This window comes from Schistocerca piceifrons, chromosome 2 (assembly GCF_021461385.2).
Source record: "Schistocerca piceifrons isolate TAMUIC-IGC-003096 chromosome 2, iqSchPice1.1, whole genome shotgun sequence".
Taxonomy (NCBI): domain Eukaryota; kingdom Metazoa; phylum Arthropoda; class Insecta; order Orthoptera; family Acrididae; genus Schistocerca; species Schistocerca piceifrons.
In genome coordinates, this window is record NC_060139.1 from 1043886816 (window position 1) to 1043910570 (window position 23755).

The 23755-nt window shown below is 44.2% G+C and overlaps 1 protein-coding gene across 1 annotated transcript in view; it reads left to right on the forward strand.

The window, feature by feature from the left end:
• The window catches only part of LOC124777091 (gamma-tubulin complex component 5), a 159405-nt gene that overhangs the window by 111022 nt on the left and 24628 nt on the right, over positions 1 to 23755 (forward strand). The window contains exons 13-14 of the mRNA XM_047252369.1: positions 4427 to 4547; positions 23028 to 23228. Coding sequence (XP_047108325.1) covers positions 4427 to 4547; positions 23028 to 23228 — 322 coding nt within the window. The remainder of the gene's footprint in view (positions 1 to 4426; positions 4548 to 23027; positions 23229 to 23755) is intronic.

Below are 23755 nucleotides of genomic sequence, written 5' to 3' on the forward strand. Positions count from 1 at the left end.
CTTTGGAGAGAAGAGAACGACTTGTATGAATATCAAGAGCTCAGATGGCAACCCAGTTCAAAGCAAAGAAGGGACGGCAGAAAGGTGGAAGGAGTATATAGAGGGTTTATACAAGGGCGATGTACTTGAGGACAATAGTATGGAAATGGAAGAGGATGTAGATGAAGACGAAATGGGAGATAAGATACTGCATGAAGAGTTTGACAGAGCACTGAAAGACCTGAGTCGAAACAAGGCCCCAGGAGTAGACAACATTCCATTAGAACTACTGATGGCCTTGGGAGAGCCAGTCATGACAAAACTCTACCATCTGGTGAGCAAGATGTATGAGACAGGCGAAATACCCTCAGACTTCAAGAAGAATATAATAATTCCACTCCCAAAGAAAGCAGGTGTTGATAGATGTGAAAATTACCGAACTATCAGTTTAATAAGTCACAACTGCAAGATACTAACGCGAATTCTTTACAGACGAATGGAAAAACTGGTAGAAGCGGGCCTCGGGGAAGATCGGTTTGAATTCCGTAGAAATGTTGGAACACGTGAGGCAATACTAACCTTACGACTTACCTTAGAAGAAAGATTAAGAAAAGGCAAACCTACGTTTCTAGCATTTGTAGACTTAGAGAAAGCTTTTGACAATGTTAACTGGAATACTCTCTTTCAAATTCTGAAGGTGGCAGGTGTAAAATACAGGGAGCGAAAGGCTATTTACAATTTGTACAGAAATCAGATGGCAGTTATGAGTCGAGGGGCATGGAAGGGAAGCAGGGGTTGGGAAAGGAGTGAAACAGGGTTGTAGCCTCTCCCCGATGTTATTCAATCTATATATTGAGCAAGCAGTAAAGGAAACAAAAGAAAAATTCGGAGTAGGTATTAAAATTCATGGAGAAGAAGTAAAAACTTTGAGGTTCGCCGATGACATTGTAATTCTGTCAGAGACAGCAAAGGACTTGGAGGAGCAGTTGAACGGAATGGACAGTGTCTTGAAAGGAGGATATAAGATGAACATCAACAAAAGCAAAACGAGGATAATGGAATGTAGTCAAATTAAATTGGGTGATGCTGAGGGAATTAGATTAGGAAATGAGACACTTAAAGTAGTAAAGGAGTTTTGCTATTTAGGGAGTAAAATAACTGATGATGGTCGAAGTAGAGAGGATATAAAATGTAGACTGGCAATGGCAGGGAAGTCGTTTCTGAATAAGATAAATTTGTTAACATCGAGTATAGATTTAAGTGTCAGGAAGTCGTTTCTGAATGTATTTGTATGGAGTGTAGCCATGTATGGAAGTGAAAGATGGACGATAACTAGTTTGGACAAGAAGAGAATAGAAGCTTTCGAAATGTGGTGTTACAGAAGAATGCTGAAGATAAGGTGGGTAGATCACGTAACTAATGAGGAGGTATTGAATAGGATTGGGGAGAAGAGAAGTTTGTGGCACAACTTGACTAGAAGAAGGGATTGGTTGGTAGGACATGTTTTTAGGCATCAAGGGATCACAAATTTAGCATTGGAGGGCAGCATGGAGGGTAAAAATCGTAGAGGGAGACCAAGAGATGAATACACTAAGCAGATTCAGAAGGATGTAGGTTGCAGTAGGCACTGGGAGATGAAGAAGCTTGCACAGGATAGAGTAGCATGGAGAGCTGCATCAAACCAGTCTCAGGACTGAAGACCACAACAACAATATCAACAACAACAAGTATTTCTGTTTGAGTCTGTCTATATACACTGAAGCGACAAAGAAACTGGCATACACATGTGTATTCAAATACAGAGATATGTAAACAGGCAGAATACACGGCCCTGTGGTCGGCAATGCCTGTATAAGATGACAAGTATCTGGTCTAGTTGTTAGATCGGTTACTGCTACTATAATGTCTGGTTATCAACATTTGAGTGAGTTTGAACTTGGTGCTATAGTCGGTGCTTGAGCAATGGGACATAACATCTCTGAGGTATTGATGAATTGGGGATTTTTCTGTATGACCATTTCATGAGTGTACTGTGAATATCAGGAATCCGATAAAACATCAAAATTCGGACATCGCTGCGGTCGGAAAAAGATCCTGCAAGAACAGGACCAATGACAACTGAAGAGAATCGTTAACATGACAGAAGTGCAGCCATTCCACAATCTGCTACAGATTGAAATGTTGAGTAATTAATAAGTGTTATAGTCCGAACCATTCAACGAAACATCATCGATATGTGCTTTCGGAGCCAAAGGCCCATTCGTGTACCCTTGATGACTACATGACACAAAGCTATATTTTTCACCTGCACCCGTCAATGCCTACATTGGACTGTTGATGACTAGAAACATGTTGCCTTTGTTAGGCGAGTCTGGTTTCAAATTGTATCAAGCGGATGGATGTGTACGGGGATGGAAACCCCTCATGAATCCATGGATCCTGCTTGACACCAGGGTACTGTTCAAGCTGGTGGAGGCTCTGTGACTGTGTGGGGCATGTGCAGTTGGAGTGATATGGTACATCTGATATGTCCAGATATCATCCTTGACAGATGACACATATGGAAGCATCCTATTTGATCCTATGACCATTGTGCATTCGATGGACTTGGGCAATTCCAGCAAGACAGTGCGATACCCCACACATTCAGAATTGCTACAGAGTGGCTCCAGGATCTCTCTTCTGAGTTTAAACACTTCCACTGACCATCAAACTACTGATAGCCTTGGGAAAGCCATCCATGACAAAACTCTTCCATCTGGTGAGCAAGATGTATGAGACAGCCAAAATACCCTCAGACTTTTCGAAGAATATAGTAATTTCAATCCCAAAGAAAGCAGGTGTTGCCAGGTGTCAAAATTACCAAACTATCAGTTTAATAAGTCATGGTTGCAAAATACTAACACACATTCTTTATAGATGAATAGAAAAACTGGTAGAAGCCGATCTCAGGGAAGATCAATTTGGATTCCATAGAAATGTCGAACACGCGGAACAATACTGATCCTACAACTTATCGTAGAAGATAGATTAAGGAAAGGCAAAGCTATGTTTCTAGCATTTGTTGAGTTAGAGAAAGCTTTTGGCAATGTTGACTGGAATACTCTCTTTCAAATTCTGAAGACGGCCGGGGTAGAATACAGGGAGTGAAAGGCTACTTACAACTTTTGCTGAAACCAGATGACAGTTACAGGAGTTGAGGGACACGAAAGGGAAAAAGTGGTTGGGAAGGGAATGAGACAGGGTTGTAGCCTATCTCCAATGTTATTCCATCTCTATATTGAGCAAGCAGTAAAGGAAACAAAAGAACAATTTGAAGCGGGAAGAAAAAATAAAAACTTTGAGGTTTGCCGACGACATTGTAATTCTGTCAGAGATAGCAAAGGTACTGGAAGAGCAATTGAATGGAATTGACAGAGTCATGTAAGGAGGATGTAAGATGAACATGAACAAAAGGAAAACGAGGATAATGGAATGTAGGTAGTAGATGAGTTTTGCTGTTTGGGCAGCAAAATAACTGAGGATGGTCGAAGTAGAGATTATGTAAAATGTAGACTGGTGATGGCAAGGAAAGCGTTTCTGAAGAAGAGAAATTTGTTAATATTGAGTATAGATTTAAGTGTCAGGAAGTCTTTTCAGAAAGTATTTGTATGGAGTGTAGCCGTGTATGGACTTGAAACATGGACGATAAACGGTTTAGACAAGAAAAGACAAGCTTTTGAAATGTGATGCTATAGATGAATGCTAAAGATTAGTTGGGTAGATCACATGACTAATGAGGAGGTACTGAATAGAGTTGGGGAGAAGAGGAATTTGTGGCATAACTTGACTATAAGAAGGGCTTGGTCAGTAGGGCACATTCTGAAGCATCAAGAAATCACCAGTTTAGTACTGAAGGGGAGTGTGGAGGGTAAAAATCGTAGAGGGTTACCAAGAGATGAATACACTTAGCAGATGCAGAAGGATGTAGGTTGCAGTAGTTACTTGGAGATGAACAGGCTTGCACAGGGTAGAGTAGCATGGAGAGCTGCATCAAACCAGTTGTTGGACTAAAGATCTCAACAACAACAAAGAGAAAGGGTAAAATACCATTGGTGAAGCCCAGTAAAAGCAAGCTTGACCAAGAGAGAGATAAAATACAGAAAATGATTCAGAAGCAAAAAGAGAGAACACTAAATGTTCAAGACTAATTTTTTGTCACCTTTGAAACTGCCTTTGCATACATTTTGCATTTCCTCCCAGTCGTTTACTTCTGAAATATCCATATTTTTAATCTGCTAGCTGGAAGTTCAGTATGCTTTTCCACACATAACTGTTAATTTAAGGACCTTACTTGCTCATTCAGCATGTTTATTAGATTCAGTTTTAATTTTCATGTTTACTTACCCATAATTTCTCATTGTATAGCAAAGAAAAGTAATGTTGTAATTTTTCTGTTGCTACAAAGGTTGAATGCCCCATGTCCCTGATATTCTCTAAAGTCAACATGAAGATGTACAATTCTGTATTCAGGTTCCTATTGAAGGTGAAATGGGCACTTTGGGCCTTGGAACAGTTGAGATTTAAAAGTAAGTACCTGTTTCATTGATACTTTTTGTCTTCTACCACCGTAAAAATATCCTTATCAAAATCTACATTCTTCTTACATACTGGTGTTTAGGGAGTCTATGGAGAAGGAATGAAAACTTTAAGGATTGCCTGTAACAATGTATTTTGTAGGAATTTGCAAATGATTTGAATATCTTTTAAACACAGTCGATGCAGAAAGCAGATCTAGATTCGACAATAGCATAATCATCATTAGTGCACTACCAGAAGAGCCATATATGCATAAACATATTGGAGCATAAACTTGTGACAGTTGACGCTAGCATTTATGTGGCAAAAACAAAACTGAAGTTGCTGCATGGTAAGCAGGACCCTCAATTTTATTTCTACCATCTAAATGCTAGCATTACTTGTCACAAGTTTGTGCTCTGGCATGTTTGTGTGCCTGTATGACTGTACTGGTTGTGCACTGATGATAACTATGCTACTGCCAAATCTAGATCTGCAATAAATTATGGATTTCAGTGACTTACTGCTGCCATTCTTTACATTTGAATGTTCAGTGGTAACCAGTGGATTCAGTTTTAAGTAAAACAATGGTTATGGAGAATTTTATAATTAAGTCGGTGATGCTGAAGGAATTATATAAAGAGAGAGAATGTAGAAGAGAGGATGTAAAATACAGAATGGCATTAACAAAGAAAGATTTTCTTAAAAAGACTAATGTGGTAACACAGGGTCTACACAACCCAGGACAACCGGGAGATCTGGGAAAAACCCTGGAATTTTTTCATCTGGGGGATAACTGGGGAAACTGCGGGAATTTTTTAAAATTCCGAGAACTTTTCATTGTTTTAGTTTACAGTTAAATGTTTGTAATTTTGACTGATAAGAACCAGTACTCTAACAAAGGATATTACAGTATCTCGCTACTGCAGCAATAAAACATGAACGAGAGAAAAAAAGGAAAATAAAACTTAAGTTGCAAAGGAAATGGTGTCAAACGATTTAGGAAGACTATGCAATGCTTCATCAAAACACATTGCCTCCCATGAGCGTAATGCCACAACTGTTTACATTAGATTCGTTGGAGCAGTTGCGAGTGAGCTCATACGCATGCGCAATTGAGTCACATGTGAGTAGTACCTTCTCCCATGTCTGGCCACAGAAGAGTGGCTGTTAGCTATATAAGCAGTAGCAGCAAGCAGCCAGATGCTACCCAGAAAAATTTTACTGGCATGCCCAAGCTGCCAGATTCACACATTCACAACAGGCTCAGATTTAGGGGTGGGGTGACTAGCTGGGGTATCTTCCCCGGGCAGCAATTTCGGGGGGAGGGGGGGGGGGGAGGGAAGAAACTTTATTTTACAAGGTGCCTGGCAACCAGTGCACATTGGTCTATTGATTATTCATATGATTTTGAAACGCATCCTTGTTTGTTTTAAGTAGATTTCCAAATGAATCATAAGTTCATTTTTGAATGCGTACATAGTGTATGTGATGTCTCTGCCAGGAGAATCCCCATCGTCATCTACAAATAAACTTTGCTGCAGACAAAAGGAGACAAAAGGGGATGGGGTTATATGAGCTGAGCAGAATAAAACCAACGGGTGAATGCCAATTGCTTTTTATGTGGTTGACTGGGTTTGCGAATGATCAGTGTTATTTTAATTATTAGCAAAATCCTTAGATTCAGACTACCAGAATGGAAATAAATGACTAATAGGAATAATAGGTGAGAAAGTTTTCATGTTATCTTCTCGTTATGTCCAAGAAAATGGAATTTTGACAGAAAATTTTTGACCAGACCACTACAGTACTACTTCAGTTGTACAGTCCCCAGCTAGCAGCTGCTTATGTTCCATTCTAGGAGTAGCCCGGAAAACGTACTGTACGAACACGTAATAATGCCCAACTGGTGAAAAAACATGGGATAACTAAACTAGTGATTGGGGGAGGGTTGGTGAAGTTAAGAATAAGTTTTGACACTGGAAGGAATTGTTGTATCCGTAATTGGAGAAACAACAAATAACGATTGGCGTGGGTTCCAAATTCTGTTTATTGCCAAAAGTTCCACAATACTAACACAACTTTGTGCTTGATCAAGAGCAGCGACTGGCTGCAGAGTCCAAGTCCGGTATGGTAAACAGTCGTAGCACAGTGTAGCGTCGTTCCTGGGTGCGACATCGACGTAGCAAGTAGGTAGCCCAACAAGAGACTGCCAGGCATGGCGCCGTATGCCGCTATATAGGGCGAGTGGTGGAGGAATATGCCTGCCGTAACAGAGTCCACTTGTGGTGTCCCGTTATGATTGGCGGCGCGACATCACGTAACTATCTCTCGGGAGGACGCTGGCCGAGATTGCCATGACAGTGCGGAGGCACTCAGTGTGTGAGGCCTGCACCTGCACTGTACACCTGTGCAGAGCAGCGCATAAGTGGGGCATTCCGGCCGGTGGCTGTATGACGTGATGACGTAAAGACCGCGGCCACGCAGCTGCAGGTGCCACGGTGTGGGCATTGACTATACCACAGGAATAATTACAGAATTAGTGATGACAGGGTTGTTTATTAGAATGAGGAAGGAGATGAAACAGGGACATCACGCAATATGATGATTCCAAATTTATATAAAAATGTGTACTGTCTTGCTTGTCTGTTGTCTTTACTGGTTCTGTGTGCCCTATATTTAATTTTATGTCACACAAAGCAGCAAGTTATTAGCTAATAGGCAATAGAGTGTGCAAATTTTCCCAGTTACAGATAATCCCATCCAGTATTAATTGCGAGTTGTTTTAAGAGGAGCAGGATTTCAGACTGGCCAACTGGGGGCAGGGGAGGCACCGCGGGACATTTTAATTTTCACTGTTCTAAGTATAGTTTGATGGCATCCATTACAAAATATTACATGTTTGAATTCCACAGAGCAAAATACAGTGACATGCGATAGAACAATGTTGTGTGAAATGGCACACTTAAGACCAAATAAAATGTCTAATATTTCCTCTAACACGTATCTCTTATGTGATTTGTCAGATTCTTCAGAAAGATGTGCACTACGAAATGAACAATTTTTTTTGAAAAGTTGGTTTTTAAAATTTTTGGCATCCTACCTCAAACGCTCAAGGGAGGGGGGGGGGGGGGGGGTGCACCAGTAACTAGTATTGCCCCGATCTGGAAATATTGAAGATCAGGGCTGATGCACAGAGCAGTCTTAAGTTGTAGTGGGGAGGTGAGTAGTCTCCACGTGACTCGAGTTTACATTTAGTGATTTTGCTGTTTCCTCTTCATTTATTGCTCTAACATCAAATTAAAACAAAATGGATTTCTGTGGCTGGGAGCTATCAAGTGAATTAAAATACATTCACATAATTACGGAAAGGTAAAAAATGTTATTAGTTCCTGATTTTATTTTATTTCCACCTTTTTGGCAGTCAAGCATTAATTGCCTTACAGAACAATGAAGTTATTTTTGTCAGTTTGCTAAAGAAATTTGGCTTTTATTAATCTTTTCCACTGAGGCAGTCAATTTATTTCAAATGAAGTTTTTAATTGCACACTATTGGCTAGTTTCAACTGTTCACTGCATTCAAAGTGCATGTTTTCATATTCTAGCACGTGTGGCATTATGCCACAATAAAGAACCAAACATGAGATAATACAGTAATAGTACTCCAAGAAAATTTACATCTGAATCTGGACATACAAGTGTTCACTTTAAGCCAAATTATGCATTAAGTATGGTTCACGAAATTCTGATGCTCTTGGAGTATCCTCTAATGTCTTGTTTCTTTTATGACATAATGTAAGATCTTTCATTGTATTATACGTACGAACATATGGGCTTCCTGTGTCATCAGTAACGCCTGTTACCTGGTTCTCCTGGCAACTGCCGAAAGGAACCTGTTTCTAACAAGTCGCAGGAAAATATTGCAAACGGTTGTTTGAAAAGCATTACATTCAAGGTAAATTTCCTTTTACGCAAGATGAACTATGTGCAAGAATGTACGGTGAATTTCTTAAATCACAGAGCATCTGACTCTCATCTAAAAATCAGCTCTTTGAGGATGACCATTTAGACATTTTAAAAAATTGTTGTTAAAAATTTACTGCCGCATTTGTATGGATTTATCTTAAAGTATAACACGCACAAAAAAGATTAACATTATATGTGAAAGCTTAGCTTAGCTTCTCTTACAGCTTATTAATCTTAGAGACCAATATTATGTGCAAAAGCTTTTTTTTCCCTTGTAGCAACACTATGTATATTAATTTAAACCATTAACTTTTACTATTTGTGTGTTCACGCTACTAAACAGTGATGTGCGGGTTCGGGGATAAGAATAGGCCCGCGGTATTCCTGCCTGTCGTAAGAGGCGACTAAAAGGAGTCTCAAACGTTTCGGCCTTCTGTGATGGTCCCCTCTTGGGTTTGACCTCCTTTTTTTTTTCCAAATTTCCGTTGTTAGTGCGTACCATTTGGGGAAGGACACCTTACGTGGTGTTTTTCTATTGGTCCATCATGCTCCACCATCTTGCATGTTACCTATTGTCGTGTGGGGGGGACTACGCCCAACATCTTCTGGGTTGTCTCCTTCTCGCCTTGTGCGCACTCTTCTTCTTAGCGCCTACGACAACTGTGGACCCTTTCAACACCTAAAATCCAGCACGGTAGCCAGTCCGTTGTGGTGGGGTCTTCATGTACCCTCTTGGTGGTAGCCCCCTGACCACGCAGGGATCGCACTACAGATGCCAGAGCTGTTTCCTCCCCATGCATGCCAAGGAGTATGTGCCCATCTTGTCTGGGGCATGGGGACTCCAGGCAACGGGATACCGGCCAGGTACCCGTTGCTTTGGCTAGGTGGCGCCCTTGGGGAGAGCCCTCGTTCGGAGTAGGTGGCATCTGGGCGGATGTGGCGCAATGAAGCGCAATAAATCACACCAAGCTGGTGGTCGCACGGCCACCAGCGTCTCTAAGCGTGGTAGAGTAGACTTTGATGCTGCACAATATGACCCTCAGTCGTTCCCCTCGTTGGCTGCGCCATGGGAGGGACGCCGATCTAGTGCCAAGCGGGAGCCTTACGTACCGCAATACCTTGTCTGCAGCAGGACTGATGGTGACTCCTTTCTTATGACGAAGCCTCTGTTTTTTGTGGAACACCTGGAGGATAAGTTTGGGGAAGTGGCGGGGTTGTCTAAAATGAGGAATGGGTCCATCCTCCTCAAGACGTCCTCCCCAGCCCAGTCACGAGCGTTGCTCTTGTGCGATAAGCTGGGTGACGTCCCTGTTACCGCCACTCCCCACAGTAGCTTAAATATGGTCCAGTGGATTATTTACCATCGTGACCTCTTGTTACAATCCGATGACGAGCTGAGAGCCGACTTGGAACGACGTGGTGTCCATTTTGTCCGTCGTGTACATAGAGGGCCCAAGGCTAACAGGGTGGCCACCAGTGCCTTTATCTTGGCCTTCGAGGGTGATGTCTTGCCCGAGAAGGTCAAGGTGATGGTTTACCGTTGCGACGTGAAGCCATACGTCCTCCCCCGATGCGGTGCTTCCAGTGCTGGAAGTTTGGGCATATGTCCTCCCGTTGCCCATCCAGCGCTACATGTCGAGATTGCGGACGCCCCTCTCATCCCGATTCTCCATGTGCGCCTCCGCCTGTATGTGTCAACTGTGGGGAGCACCACTCTCCATGCTCGCCGGATTGCCCCGTTCTTCATAAGGAGCGGAAGATCATGGAATTTAAGACCCTGGACCGGCTTACTTATCGAGAGGCAAAACTGAAATATGAAAGGTTGTATCCTGCTTCCATTCGACCATCTTATGCTGCAGCCACGTTATCGTCGCCCACGCGAGCGACGGTTGTCGCCTCATCTGTGCCGCCTTCAGTGGGCCCTCGGGGCCGTGTATCTCTGTCTGCCCCCTTCATGTCTGGGGGCAAGCCTTCCTCTGTTGCCCCCTTAGCAGTTGGGGGCAAACCCTCTTCTGTCGCTCCCCCCACGCTTACTTCGGGAGTGACATCTGCTCCACAACTGGGAGGCTCGATCCCTCCCCCTCCTTCTCCGCCAGCGTTGCCTCCGCCGGTTCCTCTCTCGCGGAAGGGGTCCCTCGGGGCTCTCCCTTCCTCCGTTTCTTCTCCTTCCCAGCCAGATGTCAGCCAGTGGCTGAAGGTTCTGCCACCAGCTGGTCGTAGGGCTTCTGCGTCGTCGTCAGCCTCTGACGCTCCTTCAGAGAAGCTCTCCCAGCCCTCTCACCCTAAGGGCTGACGTGAGAAGAAGGAATGGCATGTGTCCAAGAAGAAGGACGTTCCGGCGGTTTCAGCACCGCCTGCTGTACATAGTCCTGGCTCCGGGGATGAGGTGGAGATCCTCGCCTCTGCCGCGGATCTCGCCCTCACGGAACCCTTGGGGGCCTCTCCTATGGACCCAGCTGACTCTCCCCCGGTGGCGGCAGTTGGCTCTGAAGCGCTGTCTGCCTCTTAGTCGCATTCACGCCCTCCCAGTCTCTTCCTGCTTCCATTCTCCAATGGAAATGCGGCGGTTATTTCCGCCACCTGCCTGAGCTCCGGATGCTTCTGAGTGATTCCCCTGTTCTCTGCATTACTCTGCAGGAAACTTGGTTTCCTGCACTGCGGACCCCCGCCCTTCGCGGTTATCGGGGATACTATAAGAACCGTGCTGCCTGTCAACGAGCGTCAGGTGGGGTTTGCCTCTTTGTTCACCACTCTGTCTGTAGCTCGCCAGTACCCCTTCAGACGCCTTTAGAGGCAGTTGCTGCCAGGGTTGAGCTCTCGCCGGCTATTACTGTTTGCTCTGTTTACATTCCTCCGGATGGGGAGCTCCCCCGACATGTCTTGGCTGCGCTGCTGGCTCAACTCCCGCCACCATTGCTGCTTCTGGGCGATTTCAATGCCCACAACCCTCTATGGGGTGGGACTGTCTCTGATGACCGCGGTCGGGCCGTGGAGCATTTGTTGGCTCAGCTCGACCTCAGCCTCTTGAACACCGGTGCTCCCACGCATTTCAGTGTTGCTCATGGCTCGTTCTCGGCTGTAGATCTCTCTCTTTGCAGCCCCGGACTTGTCCCATCCCTCCACTGGAGGGTGCACCCTGACCTGTGCGGTAGTGACCATTTTCCCATCTATTTGTCACTACCCCAGTGTCGTTCTTCTGGGCGCCTGCCCCGCTGGGCTCTCCACAGGGCAGAGTGGCCGGTTTTTACTTCTGCTGCAACCATTGAGTCTCCCCCACAGGGTGACATTGACGAGGTGGTCCGTGTTTTAACCACGTCCATCATTTCAGCGGCCGAGGCTGCCGTCCCCCGATCTTCTGGCCTCCCTCAGAGGAAGGCTGTACCCTGGTGGTCGCCGGAGATTGCTGAGGCTATTCGCGACCGTCGGCGGGCTCTGCAGCGTCATAGGCGGCACCCGTCTCTCGAGACCCTCATCGCCTTTAAGAGGCTCCGTGCCTTGGCCCGTCGTCTTATTGCACGGCGTAAGCAGGAGTGCTGGGAGAGGTATGTCTCATCCTTGGGCTCCCATGTCTCCCCCTCACTCGTGTGGTCCCGGATCCGGAGGATTTATGGATACCAGACCCCTATGGGTGTCCCTGGGCTCTCCTTGGACGGCGCTGTCTGCACGGACGCTGCCGCCATTGCTGAACGGCTTGCCGCGCACTTTGCTCAGAGCTCTGCGACTGCATGTTATCCCCCCGCCTTTCGCTCTCTCAAGGAGCGAGCCGAGCGGACGCCGTTCTCATTCCACACGCGTCTTTCTGAAACATACAATGCTCCTTTCAGCGAGAGGGAATTCCTCGCTGCCCTCGCTGATTGCCCTGATACAGCACCAGGCTCAGACTGCATCCACGCGCAGATGCTGAAGCATCTCTCCAGGGACTGCCAGAGACACATTCTCGCGATATTTAATCGCATTTGGAGCGAAGGCGTGTTCCCGTCGCAATGGCGAGAGGGTGTTATTGTCCCCATCTTGAAGCCCGGTGCGGACCCACTGGTGGTGGACAGCTATCGTCCCATGACCCTCACCAACGTTTTGTGCAAATTGCTCGAACGTATGGTGGGGCTGTGTTGGGTCCTTGAGTCGCGCGGTCTCCTCGCTCCATCCCAGGGTGGCTTCCGTCGGGGCCGGTCTGCAGTGGACAATTTGGTGCGGCTGGAATCTGCTGTCCGTACGGCCTTTGCCCGACGTCAGCATCTCGTTGCTGTATTTTTCGATCTGCGGAAGGCGTATGACACCACATGGAGGCATCACATCCTCGCCACGTTGCATGAGTGGGGTCTTCGTGGTCGGCTCCCGGCTTTTCTTCAAAGCTTTTTATTGCGCCGCTCTTTCTGGGTGCAAGTCGGTGCCACCTCTAGTTCATATTTTATACAGGAAAATGGGGTCCCGCAGGGCTCAGTGTTGAGCGTCTCCTTATTTCTAGTGGCCATTAATGGTCTGGCTGCAGCAGTGGGGTCGTCGGTGTCTCCTTCTTTGTATGCCGACGACTTCTGCATCTCATTTAGCTTCACGACTACGGGAGTCGCCGACCGCAGGCTGCAAGTCGCCGTTCGCAAGGCAGCATCATGGGCTCTGACTCGTGGTTTTCAGTTCTCTGCACCCAAGACTCGAGTTATGCACTTCTGCAGGCGTCGGACGGTCCACCCTCATCCTGAACTTTACCTCGACGGCCACCTGCTTGGAGTGGTGGACACTTGCCACTTCTTGGGACTCGTGTTTGATGCCCAGCTCACATGGGTTCCTCATGTTACTCAGCTGAAGCAAAAATGCTGGCGGCACCTCAACGCCCTCCGCTGCCTTAGCCACACGTCTTGGGGTGCAGATCGCTGCACGCTGCTGCGATTGTACAGAGCCCTTGTGCAGTCCTGGCTTGATTATGGGAGCCTGGCCTATGGGTCTGCGTCCCCCTCAGTGTTGAAATTGTTAGACCCCATACACCACTGTGGGGTTCGGCTTGCCACTGGCGCTTTTCGCACTAGCCTCGTGGATAGTCTACTGGTGGAGGCCGGGGTTCCCCCGCTGCGGATTCGCCGCCATCGTCTGCTCGCCGACTATGCTGTCCATGTACATTGCTCGCCAGGCCATCCCAATCGTCGCCTACTTTTCCCTGCCGTGGTCCTCCATCTGCCCGAACGGCGACCTAGGTCTGGGCTTTCCGTAGCTGTCCGCGTCCGGTCCCTGCTGTCGGAACTGGGGTCATTCCCTCTTCCGCCTCCCTTCCGGGTCCGTGCACCTACGCCTCCCTGGCGTTTGCCCCGGCCGTCCGTCCGTCTGGACTTGGCGCAGGGACCCAAGGACTCGGTTCCGCCTGTGGCCCTTCGTCGCCGTATTCTTGTGCTCCTCGCCTCATTTCCGGGCTGTGAGCCTGTCTACACTGATGGTTTCCTGGTTGATGGTCGCACTGCCTACGCTTTTGCTCATGCTGCCCATGTTGAGCAACGCTCCTTGCCGGCTGGCTGCAGTATTTTTACTGCAGAGCTGGTGGCCATCTTACGCGCTCTTGAGCATGTGCGTTTCTGCTCAGGTAGGTCCGTCGTCATCTGCAGTGACTCCCTGAGCAGCCTTCAGGCCATCGACCGCTGCTATCCCTCTTCTCCTCTGGTGTCCTCTATTCAGGAGTCTGTTTCCGCCATTGCCCGTTCTGGTCGTTCGGTGGTCTTGGTTTGGACGCCAGGTCATGTTGGCATCCCGGGGAACGAACGTGTTGACAGGCTGGCCAAAGGGGCGATCGACGCCCCAGCTTTGGAGATCGGCCTCACAGCTCGCGATCAGCAGCTGGTGTTGCACCGTAAGGTGCTTGGGGTGTGGTCTGCTGAGTGGCGAGGCATGACGGCGCCTAATAAACTGCGGGCTGTCAAGGAGACGACCGATGTGTGGCGCTCCTCCCTGCGGTCTTCTCGCAGGGACTCTGTTATCCTGTGTCGGCTGCGCATCGGCCATACATACCTGATGCACGGCCATCTTTTGCGTCAGGAGGATCCCCCCCTGTGTCAGTGTGGGTCCCGGCTGACGGTCGCCCACATTTTATTGGAGTGTCCCCGACTGCGCACCCTTCGGCAGTCTTTTAATTTCCTGGGCACCTTGCCTTTGATTTTATGCGACGATGCCTCCATGGCTGACAATGTTTTACATTTTATCCGTGCTAGTCCTTTTTATGGGTCCATTTAGGGGGGTCCTGCACCTCTCCGTTTCTGTGTCTTTTGTCCTCGCGTCTCTCCATATTTGTTGCTGTTTTGGTGTGTCGTCGGATGGTTGACTCTTTCCCTTTTTTGTTGTCGTGGTCAGTCACCCAGTCTCCGGCCATCTTCTTTTCTTCTATTCCTTTCTGTCTGGTGTTCGTCTGTACTCTTCTTTTCTGTAGTGTTCGTTGCCTACTTTGTGTTCTTTAGCACCTGGGGGGGGGGGGGGAGCGGGGGGTCTCCTTCCCCTTCCCCTTGGGGTTTTATCTGCTCTGCGACTTTGTCTCGCTTGTTTTTGGAATGGGGGACTGATGACCTTAGCTGTTTAGTCCCCCTTAAACATCCCAACAACCACCACCACCAACAGTGATGTTGCTGTTGGCTGACTAATGGCTGACTAATTCACATGTGCTATGCTCTGAATATCCGCTGTCATCAGCTGGCGAGATCACATGGCAGGATCTATGACTGGCATACAAAAGCGCATCGCAATCTCAATTTCAGTGCTTCGGAAAGTAACATGTGGTGTTTGGCGAAATTCGAATTTATGATTTCGTAATACAAAAATATGCAGTGTACATGTTGGTGCACATCAAAGATCTTTCCAAAGTATGTTACTTTTCTTGAGTTTTGTTTTCTAAAGTGCAGGGAAGTTCTACACTGGTGTATAAAGCCATAATCAGTCAGAGGATTGATAAGTTTTACAGTTACGAGGAAAAGTATACTATCACTTAACAGGGAAAGGTGTATTTTCACCCAGGAGAAAATGCATTTTTAACCCAGAAATCCAGGAAAAATACAGGAATATTTCCTTTGTCTGTGTATACACCCTGTAACGTATAATATAAATTAAAATATTAGGAATTCTTTTCTGAAAATATTTGCCACCTGAGTACAGCTTCTAAATGTTGTTGTCATTGTTGTTTTCAACCAAACACAGATTTGATTCAACTCTCTACTCTACTGTTTCCTGTGTAAGCTTTTTCATCTCTGTATGGTTATTGTAACCTACATGCATTTGAACCTGCTTACTATAGTAAAGCCTTGGCCTTCCCTGTAATTTTTACCTTCCACACTTCCCTTGCTTACTAACTTCAGAATGCCTTGATGCCTCAAGATTTCTCCTATTAACTGATCTCTTCTTTTAGTTAAGTTGTGCCATAGATTTATTTTCTCTACAATTCAATTCAGTACTGCTTCATTAATTAACCAATCTACCTATCTGATCTTCTGGATTTTTCTGTACACCAATATTTCAAAATCTTCTACTCTCTTATTAACTTACTGAGGAAGACAGTTAATAGTGAAGACAAGAAGAGACTGTAAGCTTTTTTTTTTTTAAAAGTGTGGTACTACAGAAGAATGCTGAAGATTAGATGGTTCAGTCAGATAATTAATGAAAAGTTGAACTGATAGGAAAAGAACTTAATGGCACAAAAGGCCAAAAGAGAGGAGTAGGTTGAAAGTATATGTCCTGGGTCTTCAAAGAATAATGAATTTGTTAATGGAGGAAAGTGTGGAGGGTAAAAAATTGTGGTGAGAAGTCAAGTCTCTAATACAAAAGCAGGTTCAAACAGATTAAGTTTATGTTAATTATTCAGAGATGAGTAGATTTGCACGCAACATCTAAAGTGGGGAATTTTATCAAAGCAGTCTTTGGATTGAAAAAAACAACAACAACAACAACAACAGCTGTCATGATAATAAATCACTTCCACTGTTTGCATACTTGAAAGTGGCTTGTCTTCAGAACCTGTAGAGATATTATTGACTTGAGTTTTTTAGAAGTCTGCAGTTATGAGTATATTTTATTTGGCTTATTACATTGACACAGTAGAGATACACAGTAAAGACAATAACATAAAAGTTTGATGTCATGCAAACAGAAGATAGCAGGCAAATATTAAATGTCCATACAAATACCAGCCATTACAGTAAACATTCCATCAAGCGAGTACCCATAAGATGACGTGAATTTCTGGGGCATGACCTCTTACCAAAGTGGTTCTTGTGAAGACCGCCTGTAGATTGCAGTGCCATTGTTATTGAGGACTGGAGGTAGTGATCAATTTCCAACAGTTGTGACAGCTCCATGTCACTGTCGAAGTATGTTATTACTGTTTTATTCTCATTGGTATATTTTTCCAGTAACAAGTACATACAATTAGACTTTTTTCCTTAAACAGTGTAAATTGCTACACAGTAATGAGATTGCAAATTCACATTTGCTGCGAAGAGACTTAATTAACAACAACAATAATATAAAAATACCCAGCATACCAGCTCTGAGAGAAAATTTGCTCCTGCTGAAAGCAAATAAAGGTGTAATGAGTGTTAGTCAGTAGAGTTTGCTTGGGATGGAGAGTGGGGGGGGGGGGGGGGGAGAGGAGAGAGAGAGAGAGAGAGAGAGAGAGAGAGAGAGAGAGAGAGAGAGAGACTGCAGTGCTTTTGATGAAGTTTGAAGGATAGAAGAAGAGGAAGCAGAAGAAGAACCAACTGTATACTGCAAAAACAGTGTTTCTTTAGAGTAGCAGCTTTCCTGTTAACTTTGTGTGAAACATAGCTAAGCACAAAAAAGGAGGTTAATAATGGTTAATTATCTGAGCAGAGTACTGTTATGTTTCAGAGGCTTTTTTAGTAAATATTAAAGAAATACGTAGATCTAATAAATCTGTAACCTAAGAAAGAAAGTATATGAGAAAGAAGAAATACAGGGTGTATCAAAAGGAATCATCCAGTTTGGCATGTCTGTATTTCTGAAACTAATAAACATACAGCATATAGTTAAACTTTCTGGCAGGTTAAAACTGTGTGCCGGACCGAGACTCAAACTCGGGACCTTTGCCTTTCGTGGGCAAGTACTCTTCCATCTGAGCTATCCAAGCACGACTCACGCCCCATCCTCACAGTTTTACTTCTGCGAGTACCTCGTCTCCTACCTTCCAAACTTTACAGAAGCTCTCCTGCGAACCTTGCAGAACTAGCACTCCTGAAAGAAAGGATATTGCAGAGACATGGCTTAGCCACAGCCTGGGGCATGTTTTCAGAATGAGATTTTCAGTCTGCAGCGGAGTGTGTGCTGATATGAAACTTCCTGGCAGGAGAGCTTCTATAAAGTTTGGAAGGTAGGTGACGAGGTACTGGCAGAAGTAAAGCTTGAACACGGGGCGTGAGTAGTGCTTGGGTAGCTCAGATGGTAGAGTACTTGCCCGCGAAAGGCAAAGGTCCCGAATTCGAGTCGTGGTCCGGCACACAGTTTTAATCTGCCAGGAAACTTCATATCAGCCAACACTCCACGGCAGAGTGAAAATCTTATTCTTGAAAGTATATAGCAAATTTTGTTTTTAGATCAACGGGAAACTCAAAAAGGTTTTTGTCGTACCTTTTCATAGGTGTTCAGTATCCCTCCTTGAGATGAATGGCATATGTCAATGTGGTATTCAAATTGTTTCCACACTGCAGGGAGCATGTCTTGAGTTACAACTTCAACAGCTGCTGTTATGCGATGTCTCAGTTCATTCATTGTTGTTGGTAATGGACATAAACAGAGTCTTTTACAAACCTCCACAAGAAATAATCACATGCAGTTAGTTCCGGTGACCTTGGCAGCCAGTAATGTAAGGCTGAATCATTTGGTCCAGTGTGACTAATCGATAGTTTCATAATGCTTTAATTTAAAAATTCTCGCACCTCCAGATACCAGTGTGGTGGTGCCCCATCCTGCTGGTAAATGAAGTCATTTGAATCAGTCTCCAACTGTGAGAAAAGAAAGTTCTCAAGCATATCAAGATATGTGCTTCCTGTAACAGTGTTTGCGACAAAGAAAAATAGATCATACACCTTTTCCCGCGAAACTGCACAAAAAATTAAATTTTGGAGTCCCTCTCATGTTGTACAACTTCATGTGATTGTTCCCTACCTCTGTTATCATATTATGATAGTTCACCTTTCCATTATAATGGAATATTGCCTTGTCCCTAAACACTAAGCATGGAAGAAAAATGTCATCCTCCATCTTGCCAAGAATGAAATTACAGACCTCTACATGTTGTTGTTTCTCACCTTCACGAAGAGCTTGCAGTGGCTGAATTTTGTATGATTTCAAGTGTAAATGTTGACACAACACATGCCAGATGGGCATTGGGGCCATGTTGAACTGTCGAGTTGCACGGCGAACGGATTTCTGCAGACTCCTTGTGAAACTACAGCGGATGTGTACAACGTCCATCTCACACACTTGGGGATGGCCTGGCAATTTGCCTTTACACAAACAATCTGTTTTTCTGAATTGTTCATGCCTTCGTCTAATGCTCTGTGCTGTAAGAGGATCCACACCATACCTGGCATGAAAGTCATAGTGAGCAGTTTTTACTAAGCCACACTGCACAAAATGTAGAACACAAAATGCTTTCTGTTTTCCTGACACCATTTTTACTAGAACTGAAGTGGGCGCATACCGTTGCTATCTAGCAGGAACCATGTAAAACTCGAGTGTTTGGTCTTTACAACAGTAATTTGTTCATTCACAAATCTAAAATAATATAATAGTTATAATTTTTTAAATCAGATGATTCTTTTTCATACACCTTGTATTTCATGAAATGAGGACAAGTAATATTACTCAGTGCGCAGTCACAAGCATCGCCAGGTGCTGAGACCCACCTTCAGTGAGTTGTGATCTCAGATAGGGTAGGTAATGGGGGTACAGAAGAGGTTTGGTGTGGGCAGGGAGAGGTTATGTACTGCTGCCTGTGGGAATGTGCAGTGATTTGATGGGGAAGGATGGTGGGCTGCTAAGTGCAGCATCTGAAAGCTGTGTTGGTGAGGCAAAAATGGGAGAGGAAAGAAGCAGAGAAGGGAAAAGGACTATGCAGGTGTGCTAGTGTGATGGAAGTCATGTGTAGGGGTGGAGTGGGAGAAGGGAGGGGCATAATAGCAGGTGGAGGATTTTTAAATGCACCTGCAGGCAGATCCCATACTACTAGATTTCCAGAAAGCATTTGATACAGCTTTCCTCTAGAGACTCAGGGCTGCCACAATTTCTGTATATCAGGGAATATCAAGGAAATTTTGAAAAAAAAAAGAAAAAAAAAACTGGAAAAGTCTCGTTTTTGTCTCAGTAGCATGACATTTATTGTTTACTGAGATGTCATGTTTCATCGCTGGCTAGGTTCAGCTGAGTATGTGCTTGGCTTCCCGACTCTCATTCTTACAGCTTCTCCCCTTCCCATTCCTCCCCTCAGCTTGCAGTCAGTGCTGCCACCACTACTTGCGTGTAGCCTAGCAGCTGCCGATGAGAGGCAGGGTGGCGTGACGAATGGTTTGTTTGGATGTGTTTCTCAGAGCTTGTTGAAGCAGCAGCTGGAGACAACGGTCATGTGTGCATTAGTTGTGTCTGAGTGATTGTGTGAATGTGTGTGTGCTCTCGTTTTCTGAAAAAGGAGATGGCCAAAAATTCAGTTGTGAGAGTGTGACTCTCTCTTCCATGTGCCTGTCTGTGACTCAGTGATCACGTTTATGGTGAGTTGCTACCTATCCTCATTAGTATTGATTCTCAGGGTATTTGCGCAAGTTATCTGTTGCATGGGTGATCACCACGGTCTCATTTCATTAACATGGTGTCTGTGACACATGAATAGCTGGCCACATGAGTGGACTTCCATGACGGGCCAAAACCGCAGGCCATTTTTGTGGGTATTTCCAACAGATTGGGCCTGTTGATCTGAGGCCCATAGTTTCCCCCTAATGTGCAGGCCCTACCTGTCAGATCTAGTCTCACTGATCTGCCTGCAGGCTGGTTCTTTCTGTGTGTTGTGCAATGTGGCGGATTTTCCTGGTTTATCCATGGACCCAGGACTGAGCTGGTCCTCGCAGGCCAGAGGTTATGGGTGATGGATTTCAGGAATTGCGACTGTCTCACTGCAAGTACATTGTACAGTGCGGCATTTTATAGGCATTTTGTTTATTCTAGTACATTTTGGCGCTTTGAAATTAGTTTATATATTAGAAAATATAGATGATAAGAAGAAGAAAATTGTGGCAGTCACTGGCAGTTTGCACTATGTATTCATGTATTTCTTGAAAGTAAAATCTCACAATACCTATAGAATAACAGACATAACACGGTGAGTAATAACAAATGATAATGTACGTATATAGTAGAACCAACATTTTATTTGTGATCACCTACAGTGATGGTTTACACAACTCTTCCCCAACTTCTACATTTCTTTCAAGAGGCCTACTTTTTTCTGAAGTTATTTCTGAAAGCGGTGAAGATATTTTAAATCTGTCTTGCAACTCCAACAAAATGCATATTTTTGTCACCAAATGCCATTTGCCTTGCTTTCTCCATCTAAAAGCAGTTCATTATGCAATATGTTGATGTTAGTATTTAAGAATTTTGCTCACACATTTAGAAATACAGAGGTCCTTACATTTTTCATCATCTAACGGCTTTCCCTTTGTCAGGGAAAAATGCTAAAACTTGTCTGGAAATCAGAGAAATATCAGGGAATTTCACTTCCCCAGATATGTTCGCGGCTCGAAGACATCTTAAGTATTCGAACCCAATATGTTGTTATGGACACCGAGCCTTCGTCATTGACAAGGGTATCATCAGCAGTGTCCCAGGCAAATGTTATAGGACCACTCTTTCTCTATATATACTTAAGTGATCTGATGGATAGGGTGAACAGCAGTCTGCAACTGTTCACTGATGACACTATAGTGTGTGGGAAAGTGTCAACATTGAGTGACTGCAGGAGAATACAAGATGACTTAGATAAAACATCTGTTTTGGGAGATGAATAGCAGCTTGTTCTGGAACATCTGTTTTGGGAGATGAATAGCAGCTTGTTCTGGATGTAGAAAAGTTTCAGTTAATGCAGATGAGTAGGGAAAATAGTCGTGTAATGTCTGAACACAGTATTAGCAGAGTTTAGCTTGATCTTTCAAATACTGTAATGTTGCAAAGTGATATGAAATGGAAAGAGCACATCATTTTGATTATACAGTAAGGTTCAGTGTATTGGGAGCGTTATAAGAAATTATAGCTCATTTATGAAGAAGATCATATATAGAACACTAGTGCAACACATTTGTGAATATTGCTTAAGTGTTTGAGATCCCCACCTGGTCAGATTAAGGGAAGACATTGAAGCAAATCAGAGGTGCGCTGCTACATTTGTATTTGTTTCTGATAGGTTTGATCAGTGTGCAAGTATTACAGAAACATTCATGAACTCAAATGGGAATACCTGGGTGAAATAGGACGTTCTTTTAGGAAAACATTTCTGTGAAATTTTAGAGGAGTGGCATTCGCAGGTCACAGTGGAATGATTTTGCTGCCGCAACGTACATTTTGCATAATGACAGCAAAGACAAGAAAAGAGAAATTAGGGCTTAAACAAAGGTATAGGGACAGCTGTTTTTTTTCCTTGCTCCATTTGCGAATGAAACAGAATAGGTAATAATTAATAGTGGTACAAGATACGCTGCACACTGTTTGGTGACTTGCAGAGTATGTACATAGCTACAGAACTCTTGTTTTGGATTTAACTGTGGTAAGTCTGAGCTTACCAGTAACAAAATGAAACTGGATTTATTGCTACTTACCACAAAGAGGTGGCGTTGAGTGGCAGACATTTAAATATAGACTAAGCTATTGGACAGGCTCCTTCTTCAGATATAGAAACATGCAAAGACACTCCCCCCCTCTTCCTTCCACACACACACACACACACACACACACACACACACAAATGGGCACTTTCAGTCTTCAGGTGCTCAAGCCTTAGTGCCCAAGTGTGTGTGTGTGTGTGTGTGTGTGTGTGTGTGTGTGTGTGTGTCCCTTTAACTGAAGGACTTCTTTTAAATGTGTCAGCCTTACACTCAATTCCCTCTGTATGTGGTGGGTAGCAGCCTATCCTATGTCAATTTTTACAGTTGTAAGGTCCCAGTTACGTGTCTTATATCAGCTGGCATCATTTGAAAAAAATTATAGTATAGTAATATTAAACACATTTATGCATTGTATATATGGATAAGTTTGCTGAGTAAACGTTAGTCTGGTATGTGTCTTGTTTTTGCGTGTCATTTAAAATATGAAGTAAATATATCTTTGGTTACTGTACTGATTACACAGCAGAGATTTTGACTTTTAAGCGTAGAAATGAAAAGTTTTGTGTAATATTCTTTAATTAATGTTAGTTAATATTCTAATGAGTCTCAGTACAATAAACATTTCTTGAATTTTAGTGACAGTAGAAGCTTAGATGTGATGAACTTTATTTTATTTTGAAGGAGGGGAGTTGAAGGACAATAATAAGGCTGAATCTGCAAGTAACATTAGAAAACGTAACATGTTGTGGCTGTTGCGCTTCTGGATGTTGCATTCAGTTGGTTGTCTTCATTCATACCTGATGGGTCAGGTATTAGTATCACTTGGTTTGGAACTTGAACGAGACACAGAAGAAGCAGCCGATCTGGACACACTAATTAGAGGTATGCATTATGTAACTTGTTTTTGGCATTAAAGTAACTTTTCCTATGTTATGGAAGTAAGATATGTCATTTGTATAAGAAGAACTTTAGTGAAAAACCTTTTACTTCATCAAAGGTAACAATACAACAGTGATGTGTAAAAATTTAATTTTTTTAATTGTCAATTTTAGTAGTTTAGTTTGGCACTGCCTGCAGTGCCACAGCTCTGTAGTTTATTCCCTTGTTATAGTTGTCTCATTGCATTCTTCAGTCAATCTCAGATTGTGTGGATTAGTACTTCTTTCATATTGGTGTTCAGTTGTGGTAGTGAAAAATAAATAGTAATTATAGTTGTGTGGATACTGTGTGAATTGGCCACAGCGTGCGTCCATTTAGAAACTACCCTGGCAGTGATTGGCAAGCTTCGGGGTGCTGCGCTGATCACACCGGAGCTCCTGGTGTGAAGGTTGTGGTGCATCTATTGCTTCCTGCATTATGTTGGAACACTGATTTCAGTGCACCTTCTAAGGTACATGACTTGGCCGGTT